The sequence below is a fragment of the Oncorhynchus masou genome, chromosome 1 (assembly GCF_036934945.1).
Source record: "Oncorhynchus masou masou isolate Uvic2021 chromosome 1, UVic_Omas_1.1, whole genome shotgun sequence".
Classification (NCBI taxonomy): Eukaryota; Metazoa; Chordata; class Actinopteri; order Salmoniformes; family Salmonidae; genus Oncorhynchus; species Oncorhynchus masou.
The window spans coordinates 26147016-26174096 of NC_088212.1; the positions used below are offsets into that span (position 1 = coordinate 26147016).

The 27081-nt window shown below is 43.9% G+C and overlaps 1 protein-coding gene across 4 annotated transcripts in view; it reads right to left on the reverse strand.

Moving 5' to 3' along the window:
• LOC135540445 (adhesion G-protein coupled receptor D1-like) overlaps nt 1-27081 on the reverse strand; it is a 69938-nt gene that overhangs the window by 26284 nt on the left and 16573 nt on the right. For all 4 annotated transcript variants that reach the window (XM_064967089.1, XM_064967088.1, XM_064967086.1 and 1 more), the window contains 4 exons: nt 19839-19968; nt 19160-19267; nt 17176-17251; nt 15837-15978 (listed from right to left, as the gene is read on the reverse strand). In XM_064967089.1, the coding sequence (XP_064823161.1) occupies nt 15837-15978; nt 17176-17251; nt 19160-19267; nt 19839-19968 (456 nt within the window). The remainder of the gene's footprint in view (nt 1-15836; nt 15979-17175; nt 17252-19159; nt 19268-19838; nt 19969-27081) is intronic.

The following is a 27081-nucleotide window of genomic DNA, read 5'->3' on the forward strand; positions in this document are numbered from 1 at the left end:
GACAGTGGTATGGAACCCTTTGGAAATGAGCAGCTCTCTCCAGCTGGCTTTCTGTGACTCCAGTTGGCTTCCCCTTCATCCATAAGCTTAACAAGACCATTAGAGCTGGCTCAGTGCGCTCCAAAAATAGCAATCTCTTTTGAATTTGGAAGAATGAACCACCTATTTGCTTTTTGTTTTGTGAAATCAAGTAACAATTCTCTCTCCACTCGTGCTGAGAAACCATTAAACATCCAAAGAAGACATCAGAATAACTAGCGAGTGCATAACAACGGCTCAGCCGCACAGCAAAGTGGATTATTGTATTGTGTGAGACTCCTTACTGTCTTAAAGCATTTTATTTTATTATAACTCACTTTTTCCATGTAATTCCTTAAATCAAATTTGGAGTCCCCACAGACAGTGAGCTAATGGTTGAAGTAGTAGGAATGTGGTAATTAGGGCCTGGCCATGGTTTCAGGTTCAACTTAACACTCCGTCCAATCTGTCCTCAACACAAAGCAAAGCTTTCATAGGCTGGCGTGGTGTAACATCTACAGCAGACCCACCTCTCCTTATTCCCTGGGCCTTAATGGAGAAATTATATCAGAGTATGTTGAGATGGACCTTCTGGAAAAAGTGAGTGAGAGGGAGAGTGAAGCTGACAGTGAGGCTCGATGTCTTGTGCATGTGTCTCTTTCCTGGCCCTACAATAGGCTGTCTGCTTAATATTATGTTAGATATGGCCCACATTCAGTGTGTTGCTCACCTAAACCTTGTGCTAGGGATATGTACAGATAGGACAGTGTGTTCCATAGAGCAGCACACATGCACCCCATCAGCATGGGCAACGTCTATCTTTGACAAGGTGCTAAATAACTCACTGGTTCTTGTCAGGAGTAAATAGAAGCAGATGGGAGAGTGAGGTACAACTAGGATCCATTCACAGCCCAGGAAGAGAAATAACAATTACAGACTGCCATCAGACATCCCTTTAACTCTGGAACATTTGTTCTCTACTATCGCTGAAACTTTGATGATGCTATTATGTTACAGAGGGGACGGGGGACTCCATTTCCTCTTGAGTGAATACAGGGAGGGAGGGAAAATGTTACACACTCTGACCAGACACACATTGAAGAGCACACTGACAAAATGGACAGTCACAGATGTGAGAAGTGGTATTATTCAGTGCCCTGCTCCCTCCCCCTCTCCCTGCTGCCCTGCGGCCTCCCGTCTCTCCCTTGTGCCCTGCTCACTCCCGTCTCTCCCTGGTGCCCTGCTCCCTCCCTGTCTCTCCCTTGTGCCCTGCTCCCTCCCCGTCTCTCCCTGGTGCCCTGCTCCCTCCCCGTCTCTCCCTGGTACCCTGCTCTCTCCCCGTCTCTCCCTGGTGCCCTGCTCCCTCCCTGTCTCTCTCTAGTGCCCTGCTCCCTCCCTCGTCTCTCCCTGGTGCCCTGCTCCCTCCCCGTCTCTCCCTTGTGCCCTGCCCCCTCCCCGTCTCTCCCTGGTGCCCTGCTCCCTCCCCGTCTCTCCCTGGTGCCCTGCCCCTCCCCTGGTGCCCTGCCCCTCCCCGTCTCTCCCTGGTGCCCTGCTCCCTCCCCGTCTCTCCCTGGTGCCCTGCTCACTCCCCGTCTCTCCCTGGTGCCCTGCTCCCTCCCCATCTCTCCCTGGTGCCCTGCTCCCTCCCTGTCTCTCCCTGGTGCCCTGCTCCCCCCCCGTCTCTCCCTGGTGCCCTGCTCCCTCCCCGTCTATCCCTGGTGCCCTGCTCCCTCACCGTCTCTCCCTGGTGCCCTGCTCCCTCCCCGTCTCTCCCTGGTGCCCTGCTCCCTCCCCGTCTCTCCCTGGTGCCCTGCGGCCTCCCGTCTCTCCCTGGTGCCCTGCTCCCTCCCCGTCTCTCCCTGGTGCCCTGCTCCCTCCCCGTCTCTCCCTGGTGCACTGCGGCCTCCCATCTCTCCCTTGTGCCCTGAGGCCTCACTGTCTGCCAGGGAAGAGAGCTCTGCTCCAGCACTTTATTAACATAAGAGGGCCAGCAAAATGAGACTTGGAAATCACTTCAAACCTCATCTGAGGAAGAGACAGAGAGCAGACGACAGAGAGAAAGACAGAGACAGAGAGACAGTCAGAGGGAAAGAGGAAGAGAATGAGAGACTGACTGCCAGAGGGAGGCAGAGAATGTGCAACAGAGTGACCATTGAATCAGTTGTGAAGTAAGCAGTCCATCCTTTACTGTGTCTGTCAACTCAATACATCTCAATCAATGAGAGACCAGTGCCTATCATGACATCATGACTACATGCCTATCATGTGGCAGCGTGTTGCATAACAACATTAGGGGGAGATTCGGAGGGAGTGTTGTGCCGCGGGGATGAGTGGCATAAGCTTATCATTAACAGCTAGCACACCCGCACAAAACATATATTTTCGATTTCCTGTAATACGTAGCATTCTTACTGAGGACATGGAAAGACCGGGTGTAATGTAGGACTACTCGGAGGCGTGTGGTTTGGGACAGATGCAGTCTTCACCACTGAAAATTAGTCTAACAGCACGACTGTCTGCATCAGTGACACCATTCCACCGAAAAACATGAATTCATTTTCTTTGTATTATTGTTTGATTAATCAGGAGACAGAACTCAGTGTCTGGTTCCACTAAATAACATGTAGAAAGTGCAAACATATGCATATCTCCACAGAAACACTTAGTAGCTGAAATTAGCCATAAAAGGAAACACTTTATCTCTGAGACAGGCACACAGAGGTGTAGTGAAACACGATCCAGTCCAGCAGGCCAAATGGATCACAGCATAGCAGGTTAGTATCACAGTGACACATCACTGATCTGAGATCTGATATGAGATCGTTTCAGACTGGGACCCACTTTAAAATAATTGGTCTAAGCTAACCCCAGCACAGTTCGGGCTTAATGAACAGGTAATGTTGCTATGAAGGTCCATGGTGACAGACACACCATCTAATTTAGAGCATGTGGAGAAACCATCTGAGCAGCACTGGACAACACAACTGGCCCAGAGCAGAGTGAGGTCATGATGTCAGGGGAAATGCAAGGCTCGCAGCTGTGGTCTGGGCTGAACCTCCAAGGTAGACACACAAAACAACTATGTAAGTGTTGATAAGTTTGAAGGGTGTGAAGAAAAGTGAAGTTGCCATTTTATTTTGATGGGGCGGGATACCGAGATCTGGAAGTCTAACAAGATCACTCAAGTTATATTGAAATATCCTTGGTTGAAAAATAGTATGGCACGTTGTTGAATTTCTAGGAAGTGTCTCAAGATACTAGGAATTGTATTCTAACAAGCTTTACTTTAAGAAATGACAAGTTGTATGAATATGGGGGAATGTTACTTAACAGTATGTGCCAAACCATCACTTTCTCTTTTGCACCAGGAAATTGAAAGGAAGTTCCATCTGAGTAACTCTGGGAAAGGGGAACAGAGCAAGGGAGAAAGAAAGTGAGGCGGGGGGAGTGAGAGAGACCCTTAATGCAAAGCTCCTGGCAAGAGAAGGATAGCAATCGCCAGACCTCCATCTGCGATTGATCAGCGAGCTGGCCCAAATGTGTAAGTCTGTGTGTGAGGGAGGGAGGGAGAGAGAGATAGATAGAGAGAGACTCACCCACAGGGGTTGGATTGGGTGTGTACTGAGAGTTATTAAAATACTCTGGCAATAAAGACTGCTTATTATAGTGGCAGAGACAACTGATACCAGCTTTGGCTTACTTAAAAAAATATTGGGTATCAGGGTTCTTAAAGGTTTTGGTGGGTTTATTTTCCCAGTTCTTGATGAATTAATCCACAGTTATTCAGCATTCCAGCCTTAATTGGAAGCTCCTGAAAGTCTACTAGACTTGCAATCACTAGCCTGCTCTCACCTCCAAAGAAACACTCCCTCATTCTCTCGTCCCCTTTTGTTTTAAAAGACATACAGTAGATGGATCAAAATGTGATCAATTATAATGCACAAGCTAGATATATAAAACAAAGTCAATATGAAACAGAACATTCATTCTAGCCCTTTCTTTCCAGTACCTGCTAAAAGGGCCTGCTGCAGTACACTATGAATGTGTGGGTCAACTCTGGGAGAGACAGCAGCCACCACCGCTCCTACACTACTCCCTCTCCATTCCTCCGCTGCCCACAGTCCCTCTCATGCAGACACTGCCGCCTCTCCAACACACAGCTTTATTAGCCTGTAAACTCAAGTCCTGCCTGTCTAAACCTTTTTTCTATTCTTTCAATTTTGACACTGAACAACACCGGCATTCCTTGTGAAATCACTCTTTCCATTTCTTCACCTCATACCGTCAGTGTGATGCTTGAGTGAAGAGGAGAATGGGGAGAGGGATGGGGGTAGGTTTTTTATGTATGTATTAATGTTTAACTACAGACCCCAGTGCCCCCTCTCCTCTCCGCTGGTCCTCCCACGCCAGACCCACGTCGGACAGGACTAATAAATCACAGCTGGAGCCAGGGCCCAATCAGCACTAGTGCAGAATGGCGTGAGAAAGCTCACAGGCCTCCAAGAGACCCGATAACACTTTCACTCCGTATCGGAGCTGCTCCCCAGAACCCTATTGACTGGCGTGGCGTCACCTTGGACCGGACTGATACGGCACTGCCAGTTAACTCTGGAAGGAAATTACCTCAGTAGATGTTTGGTGAGGGTCTGAGCATACAGGTGCAAGGCCAGATTCACTGACCATCCATTCAGACCTGCTCGGCCTCCCCTGTGAACGATGCTAATAGCCATAAGACAAAGTCATTATGGATCATTACGACTGGTGACAGCGTCAATGAATGACCTATAGTTTTAGGCATTCACAGCAATAGGGTTCATAACATTGTTTTTATTTTTCTGCTCAGGCGTCCTCCATGTGAGGTAAATGGTCAAAGGTGTCTACTGTTGTGTTCGAGATCTGACAGTAAGTGACTGCTGTTCTACTACAGTGTTACGGATACACAAGACCTGTTGTTACCATGGCACCATGACCAGGACGGTGAAATGTGGGGGAGCTGACAGTACTATACTCCTGCTGACACAATTCCCCTTCTGAGACTTTAATCAGACTAGATGTCTCTCTCTCTCCTCTTGCTGGCGAAAACCGTTGGGAAAGCAGAAGGGTCAATCACAAATCATTTAGCTACCCCTGAGCAGTGGAGGCACGCCACTGGAGGCCATTTTTGGAGTGGAGTTAGACAGACAGTAAAGAGCAGAGTGAGCAATGACGGGAAAGGTCTTCCACATGCTGTTTGAGCAGTTTCCCTCTCTCCTAGTTTGGAAGGTGAAGTATCCACCAGCTCCCAAAGACATAAAAATTCCAAAAATAGTCAGTCACTTTTGGGCTGAATCTATCCTCAGGCTCACAACAGACCAGTAATAGCATATTTACCTCTTTTCTGGTTACAGACAAAAAGTAATGTGTGAGGTATGCAACTTCTAAATATACAGTGCATTCGGAAAGTATTCAGACCCCTTGACTTTTCCATATTTTGTTACATTACAGCCTTATTCTAAAATGGATTAACAGTTTTTTCCCCTCACCAATCTACACACAATACCACATAATGACAAAGCAAAAAAAAAAAAAAGTACATTTACATAAGTATTCAGACCCTTTGGTCAATACTTTGTTGAAGCACCTTGGGCAATGATTACAGCCTCGAGTCTTCTTTGGTATGATGCTACAAGCTTGGCACACCTACATTTGGGGATTTTCTCCCATTCTTCTCTGAAGATCCTCTCAAGCTCTGTCAGGTTGGATGGGGAGTGCTGAGTACCAGGCAGCTGCACAGCTATTTTCAGGTCTCTCCTAGGGCTGTTGCTGTGACCGTATTACCGCCGTCTCGAGTCATGAAGTCAATCAAATTCCACGTGACCATTTAGTCTCGGTAATTAAGCTTCTCCAAGCTCTGATGCTGCTGATGATCATTAGTAGTCTACCAAACTTGTGAACTGCCTGGTACTCCGCACTCTATTGTCCCTCTAATCACTCTGACATCAATGAAAATGTGATCAAAAGTCGAATCAAACACTTCAAGAGAGCCCATGAGCTCATGTTGCGCAACATTTATATAGGCTATGCAATTGCGCAAGAAAACCGAGTGATGACCTCTATTAAAAAGAGGAGGATCGCATCAGCTTTCTATAGGCTAAACCTACTATATTTATTTCTCAACTTTTCTAATATTAAGCAACTATTAAGCACAATGCTTATCTTTACAACAGGAGTATAGCCTACCTGGCTGGCATGAAAATGAACCACAGGAAAAGCATCCTCCATTCACTATTTAAGGGCAGAGACTACATGTTTTTTCCCCCTGCTCCTGTTTCGAGACAGGTGCATGATAATGGTCCATTCTAAATCAAAATCAACTTCACAGATATATTATTTAGTATATGTAAAGACAAGATAAAATCAAGAATAGTCTGATGGGTGACAATATTAGCCTATCACTTGTGAAAGATATATTATAACTTGTGAATGATGCCCTGCATAAAGCCAGAAACAATGCCTGTTTTTTGCAACATTTTCTAATCATAGTCGCACACCTCATGTAGCCTAGCCCATATGCCTATATGTTTTGAGGTTAGTATTACAACTAAGGTTAGTATTACAACTAAAGTGGCCAAATATCTTCTTTAAAGCACATTAATCTGCTTTACAATATCTTCAATATGCGCCTCGGAATTGGATAAGGACGTGCACAGTTGCATTGATGTGTCTGTCTTCACTTGTAGCCTGTGAGAAAGACCCGATCCGGTGATGGAGTGCCATGTGAGTGAGAGGTGCTTTCGGAGCATGTAGCACTCTGGGAGAAGGGCCGCAAAAGGCATGGATTGTCTTAGGGTACATTACAACCACACAAAGGGGATGCCACCGTGAAATTCAAGGCATTATCAAGTGCCTCTTGTGAATGAGAAACTGATGAAGTGTTTATAGCCTGCGCAAAAAACAAGCAGCGCTCATGCCTTTTATGCAACTTTTTTCAAATCATCATTAGAGTCACATCATGCTGTCACACCCGGATCTGTTTCACCTATCTTTGTGCTTGTCTCCACCCCCTTCCAGGTGTCTCCCATCTGCCTCATTATCCCCTGTGCATTTATACCTGTGCTCTCTGTTTGTCTGTTGCCAGTTCGCCTTGTCAGGTCTTACCAGTGTGCTTTCCCGTCTTCCTGTTTCGCAAGTTCTGTTTCCTAGTTTTTCCCGGTTCTGACCATTCTGCCTGCCCTGACCCTGAGCCTGCCTGCCGCCCTGCACCTGCCTGACTCTGACCTGATTACAAACCTCTGCCTGCCCTGACCCCGAGCCTGCCTGCCTGACACTGACCTGATCACAAACCTCTGCCTGACCTCGACCTGCCTATTGCCTGCCCCGTGTTTATTTAAATTATATGAGAACTACAATCACAACTGAAGATATGACCCAGATGCGGATAGTACAGTTCTCAGATAATTAAAAAAACAAGGGGCAGGTCGAGGACCTGACAAGACAAACTGGCAACAGACAAACAGAAAACACAGGTACAAATACACATGGGATAATGGGGAAGATGGGAGACACCTGGAGAGGGGTGGAGACAAGCACAAAGACAGGTGAAACAGATCAGGTTGTGACACATGCAGCCTTAGAATGTATTAAAAATCACAACATATAGCCCAACGTTTGTAGAACAACCAAAGTTACATTAATAACTCTAAATTAAGCATATAGCAGTACCTATTTCTTTGTTAACCGCCCGACACAGAATATCCGCATGTTTGCACTCCCTCAAATCGGTTGGAGAAAATATCCTTTCTATTTAATTCAGCTTTGTTCAATTGTAATCTTCATACTATAAACTAATGCCACGGAAATCTAAAATAATCTTAGTCTGCTAAATGTAGTCCACAGCCATATGGCATAGCCACATCAGTACCTAACATAAGGACAACTCAGAGTATGCTATTCTGTTCTTCTGAAATTGACTACATTTTCTTCATATCATGTTTTTTTAGACCTCTCTGAATTAAATAATAGATTTGTTGTGAAGGCGTGGGCTATATTTACATGGATATATTAGACTTTTTAAAATGTAGATGTTCCAAAGGTCTGCATCAGTGACTTGCCAGGAGATGCTAAATGTGGAAGCCAGAAGATGCTAAACGTGTTTATGTTAATTAACAGTCAATTACCCTTAGAACACTGCACCACTCGAGAGCAAGTGGCGCAGCGGTCTAAGGCACTACATTTCAATGCTAGAGGCATCACTACAGACCCTGGTTAGATTCCAGGCTGTGTCACAACTGTCCGTGATTGGGAGTACTATAGGGCGGCGCACAATTGGCCCAGCGTCGTCCTGGTTAGGGTTTGGCCAGGGTAGGCTGTCATTGAAAATAAGCTCTGCCAGCTCTGCCAGGCTGACCATTGGGTTCTTGGTCACCTTCTGACCAAGAATAATGATGGAGGCCACTGTGTTCTTGGGGACCTTCAATGCTGCAGTAATTTTTTGGTACCCTCGATATCTGTCTCGGAGCTCTACGGACAATTCCTTCGACCTCATGGCTAGGTTTTGCTCTGACATGCACTGTAAACTGTGGGACCTTATATAGACAGGTATGTGTCTTTCCAAATCATGTCCAATCAATTGAATTTACCACAGGTGGACTCAAGTCTTAGAAACATCTCAAGAATGATCAATGGAAACTGGATGTACCTGAGCTCAATTTAGTGTCTTATAGCAAAGGGTCTGAATACTTACAGTTGAAGTCGGGAGTTTACATTCACCTTAGGCAAATACATTTAAACTCAGTTTTTCACAATTCCTGACATTTAATCCAAGTAAGAATTCCCTGTCTTAGGTCAGTTAGGATCACCACTTTATTTTAAGAATGTGAAATGTTAGAATAATAGTAGAGAGAATGATTTATTTCAGTTTTATTTCTTTCATCACATTCCCAGTGGGTCAGAAGTTTACATACACTCAATTAGTATTTGGTAGCATTGCCTTTAAATGGTTTAACTTGGGTCAAACATTTCGGGTAGCTGTCCACAAGCTACCCATAATAAGTTAAGTGAATTTTGGTCCATTCTTCCTGACAGAGCTGGTGTAATTGAGTCAGGGTTGTAGGCCTCCTTGCTCACACAAACATTTTCAGTTCTGCCCACAAATTTTCTATGTGATTGAGGTCAGGGCTTTGTGATGGCCACTCCAGTACCATGACTTTGTTGTCCTTAAGCCATTTTGCCACAACCTTGGAAGTATGCTTGGGGTCATTGTCCATTTGGAAGACCCATTTGCGACCAAGCTTTAACTTCCTGACTGATGTCTTGAGATGTTGCTTCAATATATCCACATAATGTTCCTTCTCATGATGCCATCTATTTTGTGAAGTGCACCAGTCCCTCCTGCAGCAAAGGACCCCCATAACATGATGCTGCCACCCCCGTGCTTCACGGTTGGGATGGTGTTCTTCGGCTTGCAAGCATCCCCCTTTTCCCTCCAACATAACGATGGTCATAGCAGTTACAAACCGTAGTCTGGCTTATTTATGGCGGTTTTGGAGCAGTGGCTTCTTCCTTGCTGAGCGACCTTTCAGGTTATGTTGAAATAGGACTCGTTTACTGTGGATATAGATACTTTTGTAACAGTTTCCTCCAGCATCTTCACAAGGTCCTTTGCTGGGATTGTGTTGCACTTTTCGCACCAAAGTACATTAATCTCTAGGAGACAGAACGCGTATCCTTCCAGAGTGGTATGATGGCTGCGTGGTCCCATGTGTTTATACTTGCGTACTATTATTTGTGCAGATGAGCTTGGTACCCTCAGGCGTTTGGAAATTCCTCCCAAGGATGAACCATACTTGTGGAGGTCTAGACATTTTATTTCTGAGGTCTTGGCTGATTTCTCTTGATTTTCCCATGATGTCAAGCAAAGAGGCACTGAGTTTGAAGGTAGGCCTTGAAACACATCCACAGGTACTCCTAAAATTCACTCAAATGATGTCAATTAGCCTATCAGAAGCTTCTAAAGCCATGACATAATTTTCGGGAATTTTCCAAGCTGTTTAAAGGCACAGTCAACTTAGTGTATGAAAACTTCTGAAACACTGGAATCGTGATACGGCGAATTATAAGTGAAATGATCTCTCTTAAATAAGCATGCCCCATTCAGAAAATGTAGAACAAGGAACAGATATAGCCCTTGGTTCACTCCAGACCTGACTGCCCTTGACCAACACAAAAACATCCTCTGGCATACTGCATTAGAATCGAATTACCCCACGATATGCAACTTTTCAGGGAAGTTAGGAACCAATATACACAGGCAGTTAGGAAATCAAAGGATAGCTTTTTCAAACATACATTTGCATCCTGTAGCACAAACTCCAAAATGTTTTGGGACATTGTAAAATCCATGGAGAATAAGAGCACCTCCTCCCAGCTGCCCACTGCACTGAGGCTAGGAAACACTGTCACCACCGATAAATCCATGATAATTGAGAATTTCAATAAGCATTTTTCTACGGTTGGCCATGCTTTCCACCTGGCCATCCCTACCCCGGTCAACAGCGCTGCAACCTCCCACAGCAGCTTGCCCAAGCCTACCCATTTCTCCTTCACCCAAATCCAGATAGCTGATGTTCTGAAAGAGTTGCAAAATCTAGACCCATACAAATCAGCTGGACTAGACAAACTGGACCCTCTCTTTCTAAAATGATCAGCCGAAATTGTTGCAACCCCTATTACTAGCCTGTTCAACCTCTCTTTTGTGTCGTCTGAGATCCCCAAAGATTGGAAAGCTGCTGCGGTCAAACCCCTCTTCAAAGGGGGAGACACTCTAGACCCAAACTGCTACAGACCTATATCTATCCTACCCTGCCTTTCTAAGGTCTTTGAAATCCAAGTTAACAAACAGATCACCGACCATTTAGAATACCACCGTACCGTCTCCGCTATGCAATCCGGTTTCCGAGCTGGTCATGGGTGCACCTCAGCCACGCTCAAGGTACTAAACGATATCATAACCGCCATTGATAAAAGACAGTACTGTGCAGCCGTCTTCATCAACCTGGCCAAGGCTTTCGACTCTGTCAATCACCGTATTCTTATTGGCAGACTCAATAGCCTTGGTTTCTCAAATTACTGCCTCGCCTGGTTCACCAACTACTTCGCAGATAGAGTTTAGTGTGTCAAATCGGAGGGCCTGTTGTCCGGACTTTTGGCAGTCTCTATGGGGGTACCACAGGGTTCAATTCTCAGGCCGACTCTTTTCTCTGTATATACAGTGCCTTGCGAAAGTATTCGGCCCCCTTGAACTTTGCGACCTTTTGCCACATTTCAGGCTTCAAACATAAAGATATAAAACTGTATTTTTTTGTGAAAAATCAACAAGTGGGACACAATGATGAAGTGGAACGACACTTATTGGATATTTCAAACTTTTTTAACAAATCAAAAACTGAAAAATTGGGCGTGCAAAATTATTCAGCCCCTTTACTTTCAGTGCAGCAAACTCTCTCCAGAAGTTCAGTGAGGATCTCTGAATGATCCAATGTTGACCTAAATGACTAATGATGATAAATACAATCCACCTGTGTGTAATCAAGTCTCCGTATAAATGCACCTGCACTGTGATAGTCTCAGAGGTCCGTTAAAAGCGCAGAGAGCATCATGAAGAACAAGGAACACACCAGGCAGGTCTGAGATACTGTTGTGAAGAAGTTTAAAGCCGGATTTGGATACAAAAAGATTTCCCAAGTTTAAACATCCCAAGGAGCACTGTGCAAGCGATAATATTGAAATGGAAGGAGTATCAGACCACTGCAAATCTACCAAGACCTGGCCGTCCCTCTAAACTTTCAGCTCATACAAGGAGAAGACTGATCAGAGATGCAGCCAAGAGGTCCATGATCACTCTGGATGAACTGCAGAGATCTACAGCTGAGGTGGGAGACTCTGTCCATAGGACAACAATCAGTCGTATATTACACAAATCTGGCCTTTATGGAAGAGTGACAAGAAGAAAGCCATTTCTTAAAGATATCCATAAAAAGTGTTGTTTAAAGTTTGCCACAAGCCACCTGGGAGACACACCAAACATGTGGAAGAAGGTGCTCTGGTCAGATGAAACCAAAATTGAACTTTTTGGCAACAATGCAAAACGTTATGTTTGGCGTAAAAGCAACACAGCTCATCACACCATCCCCACTGTCAAACATGGTGGTGGCAGCATGATGGTTTGGGCCTGCTTTTCTTCAGCAGGGACAGGGAAGATGGTTAAAATTGATGGGAAGATGGATGGATCCAAATACAAGGACCATTCTGGAAGAAAACCTGATGGAGTCTGAAAAAGACCTGAGACTGGGACGGAGATTTGTCTTCCAACAAGACAATGATCCAAAACATAAAGCAAAATCTACAATGGAATGGTTCAAAAATAAACATATCCAGGTGTTAGAATGGCCAAGTCAAAGTCCAGACCTGAATCCAATCGAGAATCTGTGGAAAGAACTGAAAACTGCAGTTCACAAATGCTCTCCATCCAACCTCACTGAGCTCGAGCTGTTTTGCAAGGAGGAATGGGAAAAAATGTCAGTCTCTCGATGTGCAAAACTGATAGAGACATACCCCAAGCGACTTAAAGCTGTAATCGCAGCAAAAGGTGGCGCTACAAAGTATTAACTTAAGGGGGCTGAATAATTTTGCACGTCCAATTTTTCAGTTTTTGATTTGTTAAAAAAGTTTGAAATATCCAATAAATGTCGTTCCACTTCATGATTGTGTCCCACTTGTTGTTGATTCTTCACAAAAAATACAGTTTTATATCTTTATGTTTGAAGCCTGAAATGTGGCAAAAGGTCGCAAAGTTCAAGGGGGCCGAATACTTTCACAAGGCACTGTATCAACGATGTCGCTCTTGGTGTGGGTGATTCTCTGATCCACCTCTACGCAGACGACACCATTCTGTGTACATCTGGCCCTTCTTTGGACACTGTGTTAACTAACCTCCAAACCAGCTTCATTGACATACAACACTCGTTACGTGGCCTCCAACTGCGCTTAAATGCAAGTAAAACTAAATGCATGTTCTTCAACCGATTGCTACCAGCACCTGCCCGCCCGTCCAGCATCACTACTCTGGACGGTTCTGACTTAGAATATGTGGACATCTACAAATACCTAGATGTCTGGTTAGACTGTAAACTCTCCTTCCAGACTCACATTAAGCATCTCCAATCCAAAATTAAATCTAGAATCGGCTTCCTATTTCGCAACAAAGCCTCCTTCATTCATGCTGCCAAGTATACCCTCGTAAAACTGACTATCCTACTGATCCTTGACTTCGGCACTCTACTCAGCAAATTGGATGCAGTCTATCACAGTACCATTAGTTTTGTCACCAAAGCCCCATATACTACCCACCACTGCGACCTGTATGCTCTCGTTGGCTGGCCCTCGCTTCATATTCGTCGCCAAACTCACTGGCTCCGCCTTATCTCAGCTCACTGGTCACCATAGCAGCACCCACCCGTAGCATGCGCTCCAGCAGGTATATTTGGTCACCCCCAAAGCCAATTCCTCCTTTGGCCGCCTTTCCTTCCAGTTCTCTGCTGCCAATGATTGGAACGAACTGCAAAAATCACTGAAGCTGGAGACTCATATCTCTCTCACTAACTTTAAGCACCAGCTGTCAGAGCAGCTCACAGATCACTGCACCTGTACATAGCCCATCTAACTACCTCATCCCCATACTGTAATTTTTTATTTTTTGCTCCTTTGCACCCCAGTATCTCGACTTGCACATTCATCTTATGCACATCTATCACTCCAGCCTCTATCACTCCAGTGTTTAATTTCTCAATTGTAATTATTTATTGCCTATTTATTGCCTTACCTCCCTTATCTTACCTCATTTGCACACATTGTATATAGACTTTTTTTTCTATTGTGTTATTGATTGTATGTTTTGTTTATTCCATGTGTAACTGTGTTGTTGTTTGTGTTGCACTGCTTTGCTTTATCTTGGCCAGGTCGCAGTTGTAAATGAGAACTTCTCAACTGGCCTACCTGGTTAAATAAAGTCTGTCAAAAAAATAAAATAAATAAAAGTCTGTAAACAATTGTTGGAAAAATGACTTGTGTCATGCATGAAGTAGATGTCCTAACCGACTTGCCAAAACTAACGTTTGTTAACAAGAAATTTGTGGAGTGGTTGATAAACGAGTTTCAATGACTACAACCTAAGTGTATGGAAACTTCTGACTTCAACTGTATGTAAATAAGGTATTTACAAAAATGTCTAAAAACCTGTTTTCACTTTGTCGTTAATGGGCATTGTGTGTGGATTGATGATAACATTTTTTTTATTTAATACATTTTAGAATAAGGCTGTAACGTAACAAAATGTGGAAAAAGTCAAGGGGTCTGAACACTTTCCGTATCCACTATAAGTTTCAGATACTGTATATTGTCTTATGTTAGGTGTTGACAACAAGTTAAAAACCCAAATCACATACTGTACGGTAATTCGTCATAAAACTGATGAAAGCAGCAGTGGTGCATATTTGTTGTCACTGGAATTGAGGTCCAAACTATTCCCGACACAAGACCAATGTTGATTGGGGGGGATTTCTGTGAAAACCATTGATTTATCACTATTTTATTTTGGCACCATAACAATGAGCACTAAGGCAGTCTCAGTGACTGTAAATAGAAACACCTTGAATCAAGATGAAAGAGCACTGGAACACATCTCCAGCACTTCATAAGAGAAAGACATTCTCCCCTCTCCCGTAGTGTCTGCTAAAACAAACACAGTAATCATGTCACAGGAACGTGGCCAGATCACTGCAGCATAAACATTTATTTCCAGGGGAAAATGAAGGCAAACAACACCCATTGCCATGGTTTCACAAAGCCGCTTGGTTTTCATTTGTGCTCTTAAGAAAGATGGAAGAGAAAAAAACACCTTTGATGGCGATTCACTAGCAAGTGAATATTTTCTACTGAGCAGCTCACATGGCAGGAGAAGCACATTCTCTCCAAGTGTAATGGACGGCTGCTTATGTTAGCTGTTGATGGAAAACTATCACATCTCATTTTTGGTAAAAAAAATATTGGATAATATCTTGTGAGGTCATTTGGTCCTTATGCAACAATTGAATGTTTATGGAAAAAGTTTTTTTTTAATAAGATGGATGGGATGACTCGATTATTCTTACTCTTTCTGTGTGTTGAAGAAGAGTGTTCTATGGATGGACTTTAGAGCTCTCCATTGCATTTCTGCATTTAGAGGGCTAACAATTGCCATACAACGTCTTCTAAGTTGACTTTCATTATGGGGTTTCAAATGTATTTCCCATGGAAAGCTGGCAACACTTTCTCCACTAAATCGCTGCCACAAAGCAGAAAGGCAAAAAATGTGTTATTCATGAACTCAAATTATTGTTCCTTTAAAAGTACCCAAAGCCTACAGTTCAAATGTCTAGAATCACGTTTGTTTCAATAAAGAGGTTGGGACAAATGAAAACGCAAATATATTTCCTTTTACCCATCCTCTTTCCACAAGAAACACAGATCCTTTCACATACTGTGAGACAAAACAGCTGAGTATCATCTAAAAATCACACCCTTATTCCTTCTGATAAGGTAAGAATACTTCCCCCAACAACTGTGCTGCTTATTTCAGGAAAACTATTGCTAAGCAGTTTTTCAGCACAATTTCAAGTCCTTGACTAAGACAGAGATGAAAGGTTTCTTATGGCCTGTAAAATGGTAATCCATTGTCATCGCTTGGTAATTCAATACACTGTGGAGTAATAGGTGATGTATTTGTGTTGGTGAAGTACTCTCACCAGGATGTGTGTGAGGACGATCTTGATGAGCGGAGACCCAGACAGGTTGACGGACAGGGCAGGCGATGGCTCCACCTTCAGTGAGATGAGGAAACTGGCCACCTGGATCTTATGGTCTTTGAAATCAGCCGCCTCGTTGATCCTGAGAGAGAGAGAGAGATGACACAGAATGTCACTCGAACACCAATAAGAGCTCTGCTGGGGTGTTTATCTACACAGTAGTGTCACAGAGGGCTCAGAACAGTAGCATGGGAGTGGGACTCTGATACATCTGTCAACGTCATCAATCACAATGAAAACACAGCATCTCATCAGGAGCTTTTCTAGGTCAACGTAAGTGACGGTAGAGGCAACACCCCCATATCATTGTGCAGACGGACATTCTCGCCCACTGGGGAGTGAAACACAACCATTATGAACTAACCTCACCATCAATTGTAAAAGGAGTGTGTTGATCATTATCATCCGCTTTACTGAGAAACTCGTTGAGAACAAAGTATATGGTTCTATATTGTTGCAGAAGCAGATTGATCCAAAGGGCCTTAAAACTGTATTTCTGAAGAGGCAGTCAAAGTTACATGCTGTATTGAGGGCCACAATATAGTCAGTCCAACTTATTGAGCAGAAAAGACAATTATGCCATTGATAAAGTCTGCCAGTTACTACATGTTTTAAAGCAAACAAGATTGTTTAGGCCAAAACCACTTAATTACTTTAATCAAATTCCAAGTCATGCAAAGAATAAATGTCACAGCATTATCGAAATACAAATCCTCTATTTATGGGGAAAGAAGTATGGGGTCAAGTTCCTGTATGAAGTTAATGGCAGGGTGTATCAATCAGTGGAGGTTAAGTGGTGAGATGAGAGACAGCCTGGTGGGAGACTGATAAGGACTGGCCCCAGGCATGATCCGTTCTTGACGACAGGAAACAGGGGCGCCACTCCACCAGGGGAGACACACAGGAAGTGATCCTGGCTGACGCTCAGAGTGCTTAGTGCCGTAACATCTCTTAGATTATCTGAGATCACTTCTTCTCAATGGCGGTAATTCATAATTGCGCGGCGTGCAAAGTAAACAATTTTGTTCATTGCGTACTTTTCGGACTAGTCTAATTCCAAACAGATGATTCGACAACCTCAAGACTTTTCAACTAAATGCTTATAAATGACAATATGACATGACTTTTTGCAGGCCCTGAACGAAGTTTGCTGTCTACTGTACTGTGTTTCGTCAGGAAAACTTTATATGATACTAGTAAATGGTTCATAATTCATACACAGTGAGCATTCCTGTTTGGTATGATCATGGCTCTTTATGTGTCCTCCCATCCCCCTTACCTGGTCCTGAGGGGGCTGATCCCTGTGTAGTAGTTGTGCATGTTGTGGTAGAACACACCCACAATGGTGGTTTGGGCTAAAAAGGAAAGAGGGAGAGAGAGGGGGGGGGGGTTAAGGAGGGGGGAGGGAAGGAGAGGAGAGAGGGGTCAAAGGTGGAACACAGACCCACAGCATGGCTGAGAATGTGATGAGGCGCTGCTAAAATGCTCACAGGGAGTGGAACTTAATTAACATGGCCTCGCTGCCACAGGTTGGCATTCCCTGACTAATGGGAGAGCTGTATGCTCACACACGGGTGAGACGGAGGGTTACCACGGACCACATGTGTGTTGGGAAGATGATGCAAGTCACAGTGCCATGACTGAAACAGTACAGCAGGAGGCCTGTGGCCTGCTCCTATGTACTACCCCCTACCACCCAGTCCCACCTACAGTACAACGTGGTAAACAATAACAACTAGAGAGGGATGTGAAGTACTAGAGGGTGAAAGAATCCCTTTTTCATTAAATCAAATCCACCTCACTGAGTAAGAAAAAAAAGGTATTGAAAATACATAGGCCCATATTTGCATTCTAAATAGTAGGCATGCGAAAATATAAAGTTTAATAGTATGTCAAATTTAGAAAATTGCGTATGCTTTAAATGCCAGAATGTTATACTCATTTCAGCTTGTAGTAGAATGTAGTATGTAGCATGTAGTAGAATTTGCTGTACACTTTTGAAGAAGAGAATTGTCTATCCAGACAACAGCTGATAATCAGCTGATAATGAGACAAGGGAGGTGCTATAAACAAATGAACGAATGTCGGGAATCAACGCAATTGCGCATTAGATGAGGCATTCTCAGAATGGGGAGCCTAGTATGTTGATATTTTGTACTAAACAGAACGTTCTAAATAGTATGTAGTTCGATTAGAAAACATATCATTTAATGTTGTAGGCAAGATAGATTTCAGACACGGCCATTGTATATGAAGGTAACCATTAAGTCAAGGTTTTTAATGTAATGCTCTTTGTATGTAATGTGTGTAATGCCCCTTACCAGACCCTTTGAGAGATCAGCTGGTGGCCAGTTTGCCTATAGACATAATACATCTGCAACTTGTTATTAATACTTGGAAGTATCTCAGTCCAAGTGGAATTTGTTTGACTTTTTCTGCATTTAATTGTCTTATAAAGGCTCCACTTGTTGTCTTTAATACAGTATACCATGTGTCAGGATGCACAATGTTACATTAACTCAATCAAGGAGCTTAGGTTGTCAGCAGTAACATTTATATTCCATTTCTGATAATGGTGCTTTAATAGATTATTTAAATTATTGTTTTAAATGTTAGTGTAGCAACACAGTGCGTTTGGGGGCCAGGTGGAGCCAAGTGGATCTGACCCGAACACAAGTCAAACAAACACAGTTTTAACACTGCCATAATTACTGCCTAACCAGAACTCACAGCACATATAAGAGTGAGTTAAGCAAATAAATGAGTTCACTGTGAGTTGAGGGATTTCATTTTAATGGACAGTAAAGTGAATGACAAGTCTCCTTCTCTCTGACTCTCTCTGGTGTGTCTAAAGTAGTCACTGATACGTCTAGTCATAAAAGTCATACAGCACTGTAGCTGTACTCCTGTACTTTAAAGCATCACGAGCAGTCCCACGATGGCTCTCTCACACACTCTCTTCTGTGTTATCTTTAATCCTATCATCATAAACAACTACTGCCCAATAACAAGGGCTTCCCAGTTGGGCAACTTTCTCTTGGCAGAAACAGTGTGCAGATCTAATGAGAAGTATTTATTAAATTCAATCCAAGGAAGCTGTGTGCTGAGGAGGAGTGAGAGCCGGACACAAAAGAAAGATGAGCCTATGCTATATTCTAGCAGTGTAATATGCAAGACAAAATAGGAATTACTTTGAGAGAGTAAGTATGTAAATGTATTGTATGTTCGTAGAAAAATAGTGAAATGGGATGTAGAGAACTCACACTGCATGGTGAATGCCTCGCCAGGCACTGAGATGTAGTTCTTTCCCTGCGTGGGGAAGCGGTAGAGTGGAAGATTGTAGTTCTGTGGGATCTTCATTAGAGAGTAATCTGTTTGGGTCAGAGGTTAGAAACAGAGAGGGACCACTGCGAGTGGTTAACTAACTCCAACACCAGGCCTGGAGGGTTCTGACTGGGAGCCAAAGGCACAGTGTTATCTAGTGGTGATGATGATTTATGTGCAGATCAAAGATTTGACTTAGCCCCTGGGAGAGAGACGATGCAAGCTTGTCTACAGGCAAACAAAAATATTGTGCACAAATGGGGTCTGTTGAAAGGACCATGGTTATCTAAGCTTTTGGGGAACCCAGGAAATGCAAACTTGTAGTGTATTCAAGGGTTTAAAAACGCTTCTAAAGTTTGTAATTTCCACTTTAAAATGTCAGACTTGATTTGCCCTAAAAAAATGTAACAACCCATACACAAATGTGTAATTAATAATACTCCACAAAACAATTCACATTTCTTGTTGCTATATGATTATTTTCCTGCTGTAGCATACTGGCTCAAATTAAGATCCTACATCTGTAGGGTCTCTAACACTCTGTTTACAGTTAGACACTACACTGTGTCAGTACAGTACAGTCAGAACTGGAGAGAGTTGAGTCACCATGGTACTGACCTGCTACAAAGGACTTTCCTCCCAGTGAGATGAGAGAGTGAGGGCTGGGGCTGGACTCCAGGCTGGACACCATCTGGACCATCACTTTGTCCACTGTCTCAATCAGCCCACTGACCACAGGGGTGGACTCCTGCTCCGAACGGTCCAGTAACAACATTCACACTCACAGAGATACACTGACAGCTTACTGTATTTTGTTTTGTTTTTGAGAGTTGGTAAATTACCATTGATATAGACCATAAAACCAATAAGTTACTGTGCATGCTTTAAGAGTGTTATCAGCTGGGAGTGGGACTATATATACACAGAGGTGGGACCAAGTCACTATTATTCGAATCACAAGCAAGTCTCACGTCACAAGGTCTGAGTTTCAAGTCGAGTCCAAAATAGAATGGGTTGAGTCTCGAGTCAAGTACAAGTCGTGCATTCGAAGAGCCGAGTCACATATACAGTGGGGCAAAAAAGTATTTAGTCAGCCACCAATTGTGCAAGTTCTCCCACTTAAAAAGATGAGAGAGGCCTGTAATTTTCATCATAGGTACACTTCAACTATGACAGACAAAATGAGAAAAAAAATCCTGGTGGAAAATAAGTATTTGGTCACCTACAAACAAGCAAAATTTCTGTCTCTCACAGACCTGTAACTTCTTCTTTAAGAGGCTCCTCTGTCCTCCACTCATTACCTGTATTAATGGCACCTGTTTGAACTTGTTATAACTTCTTGGTAAAAACTCAACTCGTCGTGTTTGGAGGACAAAGAATGCTGAGTTGCATCCAAAGAACACCATACCTACTGTGAAGCATGGGGGTGGAAACATCATGCTTTGGGGCTGTTTTTCTGAAAAGGGACCAGGACGATTGATCCGTGTAAAGGAAAGAATGAATGGGGCCATGTATCGTGAGATTTTGAGTGAAAACCTCCTTCTATCAGCAAGGGCATTGAAGATGAAACGTGGCTGGGTCTTTCAGCATGACAATGATCCCAAACACACTGCCCGGGCAACGAAGGAGTGGCTTCGTAAGAAGCATTTCAAGGTCCTGGAGTGGCCTAGCCAGTCTCCAGATCTCAACCCCATAGAAAATCTTTGGAGGGAGTTGAAAGTCTGTGTTGCCCAGCAACAGCCCCAAAACATCACTGCTCAAGAGGAGATCTGCATGGAGGAATGGGCCAAAATACCAGCAACAGTGTGTGAAAACCTTGTGAAGACTTACAGAAACGTTTGCCCTCTGTCATTGCCAACAAAGGGCATATAACAAAGTATTGAGATAAACTTTTGCTATTGACCAAATACTTATTGTCCACCATAATTTGCAAATAAATTCATTAAAATCCTATAATGTGATTTTATGGATTTATTTTTCTCATTTTGTCTGTCATAGTTGAAGTGGACCTATGATGAAAATTACAGGTTTCTCTCATCTTTTTAAGTGGGAGAACTTGCACAATTGGTGGCTGACTAAATACTTTTTTGCCCCACTGTAATAGATCTTTAGATGGTTATTCATGTGTCTGTGCATAATGAACACAAGGGAGACAGAGAGCTGGTTTCAAGCGTAGTTGTCAAGTGCAGGGCGCAGCAGGTGTTTAATGTAAAGGACCACAGGAGGAGGCAGGTAGGTGGGTCCAGGGGCAGGCAGCAGGTCATACACAGGTGGTCCAAAAGGCAACAGTACAGGCAGGGAAAATGCTAGTAACATCGTCCGGGAGATCAGGCAATAGGGGAATAACAGGAATAGGCAAAAGGCGTAGTTAGTGAGGTAGGCAAAAACTATCACACACGGGAGGCGTAAATGACGGGAAAAACAGAGCTTGGAAGAGAAGTGTGTCAAAAGCAAACAACACCTCAAAAAGATGGGGCGCAAAGAACTGAACTAAATAGTGTGTGTTATAATGACATATTGGTGTGTGAACAGGTGATCAGAATTCAGGTGATTGGGATCTGGAGAGTGAGCTGCATTCAGGGGATATATGTGTCTGAGAGTGTGAGTTGGAAGCAGACGTTGCACTGGGAAGTTAGATATTTAAAAGAGTTAATTTTAAGTGAAAAAATTGAAAGTTCTATCTGCATAAATACATTTGAACTTGGTGCTATAAGGTTCTCTCTGCAATCCAATCACAAGCCTGGACAATATAGATGGACCAATCTGAACACGTCTTTTCCATCTCTCTCTTCGTATGGTCTCGGCTCGTCTAGTCAGCAATAAATAATGGCACTCAGGCAACAACAAAAAAACAGAAAGCTTAAAGTAAATGATTGTTGTTTCAGTAATGACAGTAATTGATGATCTTAATTCATTTTATAATGCATTTGATGATGTGTACTGACTATCTTGGTAGTGATATTTTATAATTGATGAATTCAAATGGCTGCAGTCTTCTTAAAAACAGAACATTTCTAATTCAGAAGTGTCAGAACCTTTCAGAACATTCCAGAGCCATAAGGTACAAATGATTTACACATGTCTCAGGATTTTGATACTCTGTACTTTAGATACTTTTAAGGTGAGGACCTCAACGGATTATGAAAGAACAATTCACTACAAAACAGTTCTGAGATCTGGTATGTGAAATCTTTGATGCTCAATATCTCAGAACTATGCGTTGCATAGTTAGAACCTTATAGTCGCAGGTCACGAAACCTTAGTTTATTTATTAAGGATATCAGACAGCCCTTTCTATTATTTAGTCTACAACACATTTTTGATGACATAATAATACATTTTAAAAACAAATTCCAAATGCAAGCTTCATGAGTAAATTATATATTTCAAGCAATTTTGACATACCGAAAGACCAGTCGGCCTATGCCAGTAATTGTTGCTTGTTGCCACCAATGTGAAGGAGCCAAAACTTTAACTTTGCTGGAGTATTGAAACACATCATCTTGAGATGTTTTGAAAAATTACATGGTATGTTGTAACACCACTTAATCAAGTGTTCTGCAACACCTTGCCAGGGACTGGGAGCCCTACCAGAAAAGGTTGAAAATACAATGTTGGTGTTTCGAGCTCTGTTTAGTGCAGAATTATACACCTTCTCTTTTGGTGTTGTTTCCTCTCGCTAAAGCTCCTAAACACTATTATGGTGTTTAAAATCCTGTCTAGTTCAGAATTAGATAATTTCTTATTTTAATGTTCGACATTGATTTATGTATCTGATCATTTGCCAGTTTAACACATTTTAGCAGGCATTGTTGAGCACAGTGCTCAATCCGTCAGCAGTAATTAGAGGTTTGACAGTAAACATTGCAGGATACTGTATTTACCTCTACCATTAAAAGTTGGAAATGTGGGAATGGGTCATCTCATTATTGAATGTCATTTTGCTTGATGGTTTTGAAAGCTTTTCATCATGATCCATTACAACTCATGGCATAACATGGCGCTTAATGCTAACACATACCGGCCAATAGGTAGCCTAGCAGTTAGAGTGTTGGGTCAGTAACTGAAAGGTCGCAGGTTTGAAATCCTGAGCCGACAAGGTGAAAAATCTGTTGAGTTGCCCTTGAAGGCACTTAAATCTAATTTTCTCCAGGGGTACGACCCTGTAAAATAACACATTTCAATGCAGCTATCCAGGTGTCTGTAACAATAGTATTTTTTTTTTACATAGAACTATACATGTTTCTTTCTTCAAACATGCATACAACATTGTGTAATATAATCATGAAGTCAGAAATGTTTTAATTACTCACAATCCTGTCAAAATTGAGCTATGTGGCAAAATAGGAAGTGCAAGGAGATTAAAACCAGACTTCTAATGAGATCAGTAACAACATTTTCTCAATCTTTGCTTATCCTCATAAAATATATTTACATTTTGAGCAAAATGTTATGTTGGATTTATTCCCCCCAAAAATGGGTCAAATTAAATGAACAAATAATTGAAATGACTTGCATTCATTTATTAGGTTTACAGTATGTTCTTTTTATTTAGAAAATATATATTTCAATTCACCATAGAATATTTTTTTACAGTGTGGCTGTGTTGTTGAGTGTAAAATTCCAATGAAATTCCAATGAAATGTCGTAATACCATCTTACTAAGTTGGGGGTTCAATTCCCGCTTTCGCCTGTCCCACTTCCTGTCACGCCCTGGTCGAAATATATTATGTTTATTCTTCATTTATTCGGTCAGGCCAGGGTGTGACATGGTTTATTGTGGTGTGTTTTTGTCTTGGGGTTTTGTGGGGTGTCTAGCGTAGTCTATGGCTGCCTGAGGCGGTTCTCAATCAGAGTCAGGTGATTATCGTTGTCTCTGATTGGGAACAATATTTAGGCAGTCATATTCTTTGAGTGTTTTCGTGGGTGATTGTTCCTGTCTCTGTGTTTATATTCACCAGATAGGCTGTATAGTTTTTTCACGTTTCCGTCTGTTGTTTTTGTACATTTCAGTTATTTCATGTCTAGTCTATTTTCATCAATCAACATAAGTAACCACCACGTTGCATTTTGGTCCGCTCCTCCTTCAACAGAAGAACGCCGTTACAGAATCACCCACCACAACAGGACCAAGCAGCATGGTAACAGGCAACAGCCGCAGCAGGAGCAGCGTAACAAAACTTTCTGGACTTGGGAGGAAATCCTCGACGGGAGAGGACCCTGGGCTAAACCAGGGAGTGTAGCCGCCCCAAGGTGCAGCGAGAGAAGGAATGGACATGGGAGGACGAACTGGATGGTAAAGGACCCTGGGTTCAGCCTGGAGAATATCGCCGTCCCAAGGAAGAACTGGAGGCGGAGAAAGCGGTGAGGCGCTGGTATGAAGACGGCAGCACGGCGACGCGGTTGGAAGCCCGAGAGTCAGACCCAAAAATTTCTTGGGGGGGAGGCTCACAGGGAGTATGGCTACGCCAGGTAGGAGACCTGCGCAAACTTCCTGTGCTTACCGGGGGGCTAAAGAGACCGGGCAGGCACCGTGTTATGCTGTGGAGCGCACGGTGTCTCCAGTGCGGGTGCGTAGCCCGGTGCGGTACATACCAGCTCCTCGTATTGGCCGGGCTAGAGTGGGCATCGAGCCAGGTAAAGTTTGGCAGGCTCGGTGCTTAAGAGCTCCAGTGCGCCTGCACGGTCTGGTCTATCCAGTGCCACCTCCACACACCAGTCCTCCGGTGGCAGCTCCCCGCACCAGGCTTCCTGTGCGTGTCCTCTGCCCAGTACCACCAGTGCCAGCACCACGCATCAGACCTACTGTGCGCCTCACCTCTCCAGCGCTGCCGGAGCCTTTCTCCTCTACAGCGCTACCAGAGTTTCCCGCCTGTTTAGCGCAGCCAGAGCCTTTCTCCTCTCCTGCGCTGCCGGAGCCTCCCGCCTGTTCAGCGCTGCAGGAGCCTTTCTCCTCTCCTGCGCTGCCGGAGTCTCTCGCCTGTTCAGCGCTGCCCGAGCCTTTCTCCTCTCCTGCGCTGCTGGAGTCTCCCACCTGTTCGGAGCAGCCAGAGCTATCAGTCTTCATGGAACAGCCAGAGCTGTCAGTCTGCATGGAGCAGCCGGAACTGCCAGTCTGCAAGGAGCTGCCAGTCTGCAAGGAGCTGCCAGTCTGCAAGGAGCTGCCAGTCTGCAAGGAGCTGCCAGTCTGCAAGGAGCTGTCGGAGCTGCCAGTCTGCAAGGAGCTGCCAGTCTGCAAGGAGCTGTCGGAGATGCCAGTCTGCAAGGAGCTGCCAGTCTGCAAGGAGCTGTCAGTCTGCAAGAAGCTGCCAGTCTGCAAGAAGCCGCCAGAGCTGTCAGTCTACATGGAGCAGCCAGAGCCGCCAGTCAGCATGGAGCAGCCAGATCCGTCAGTCTGCCAGGATCCGCCAGTCAGCCAGACTCTTCCAGATCTGCCAGTCAGCCAGACTCTTCCAGATCTGCCAGTCAGCCAGACTCTTCCAGATCTGCCAGTCAGCCAGACTCTTCCAGATCTGCCAGTCAACCAGACTCTTCCAGATCCGCCAGTCAGCCAGGATCTACCAGAACCGCCAGCCAGCCAGGATCCGCCGGATCCAACTATCTGCCTGAGCTTCCCCTCAGTCCCGAGCTGCCCCTCAGTCCCGAGCTGCCCCTCAGTCCCGAGCTGCCCCTCAGTCCCGAGCTGCCCCTCAGTCCCGAGCTGACCCTCAGTCCCGAGCTGACCCTCAGTCCAGTGGGGTTCTGGGTGAGGACTACTAGGCCATGGTCGGCGGCGAGGGTGGACTATCCTAAGACACGAGGAAGGGGGACTAAGACATTTATAGAGTGGGGTTCACGTCCCGCGCCGGAGCCGCCACCATGGACAGACGCCCACCCGGACCCTCCCTATTGTTTTGATGTGCGTCCTGGGAGTCCGCACCTTAGGGGGGGGGATTCTGCCAAGCCCTGGTCAAAATATATTATGTTTATTCTTCATTTATTCGGTCAGGCCAGGGTGTGACATGGTTTATTGTGGTGTGTTTTTGTCTTGGGGTTTTGTGGGGTGTCTAGCGTAGTCTATGGCTGCCTGAGGCGGTTCTCAAGTCAGGTGATTATCGTTGTCTCTGATTGGGAACCATATTTAGGCAGCCATATTCTTTGAGTGTTTCGTGGGTGATTGTTCCTGTCTCTGTGTTTATATTCACCAGATAGGCTGTATAGTTTTTTCAGTTTCCGTCTGTTTTTGTACATTTCAGTTATTTCATGTCTAGTCTATTTTCATCAATAAACATGAGTAACCACCACGCTGCATTTTGGTCCGCTCCTCCTTCAACAGAAGAACGCCATTACACTTCCACTCCTTCTCTGACTCCTCCTGTTTCTAAAAATTTATATTTAGGCAAAAAAACATTTGCAGTTCTCCATTTGAGAACTTCTATTTTGAATACTTCTATTCTGTTTTTAAAACTTTCTGTGTATCATAACACTGACATTGTGTTTAAATTCAAACACTCTGCAAACACCAGATCTCAGCTTAGGTGCACTACTTTTCATAGTTTCATTACACAATCATAGTGTTTTGAGTCTTTCTTTTTTTACAGTGTATAGCTAGCTGTACAGCAAATCAGCAATTTGTTCACTAGTTCAGTGGTTCTCAAACATTTTGACCCGCAATCCCAAAAAGGAGTGGTTCAATGCTTGCGACCCCCGCACACGTGCACAATCGCTGAGCAAATGTAGCCTGTCATTACAGCCATAAACAGTGATACATTTTTCAAAGTGCAAGATAAAGAAAGTGTTTTACACCTGCATTTTGAGCTGAAAGTCATTCATGTTAGCAGTGAATATCAACTAGGGATATCATCAGACCCAGCTCGAGGAT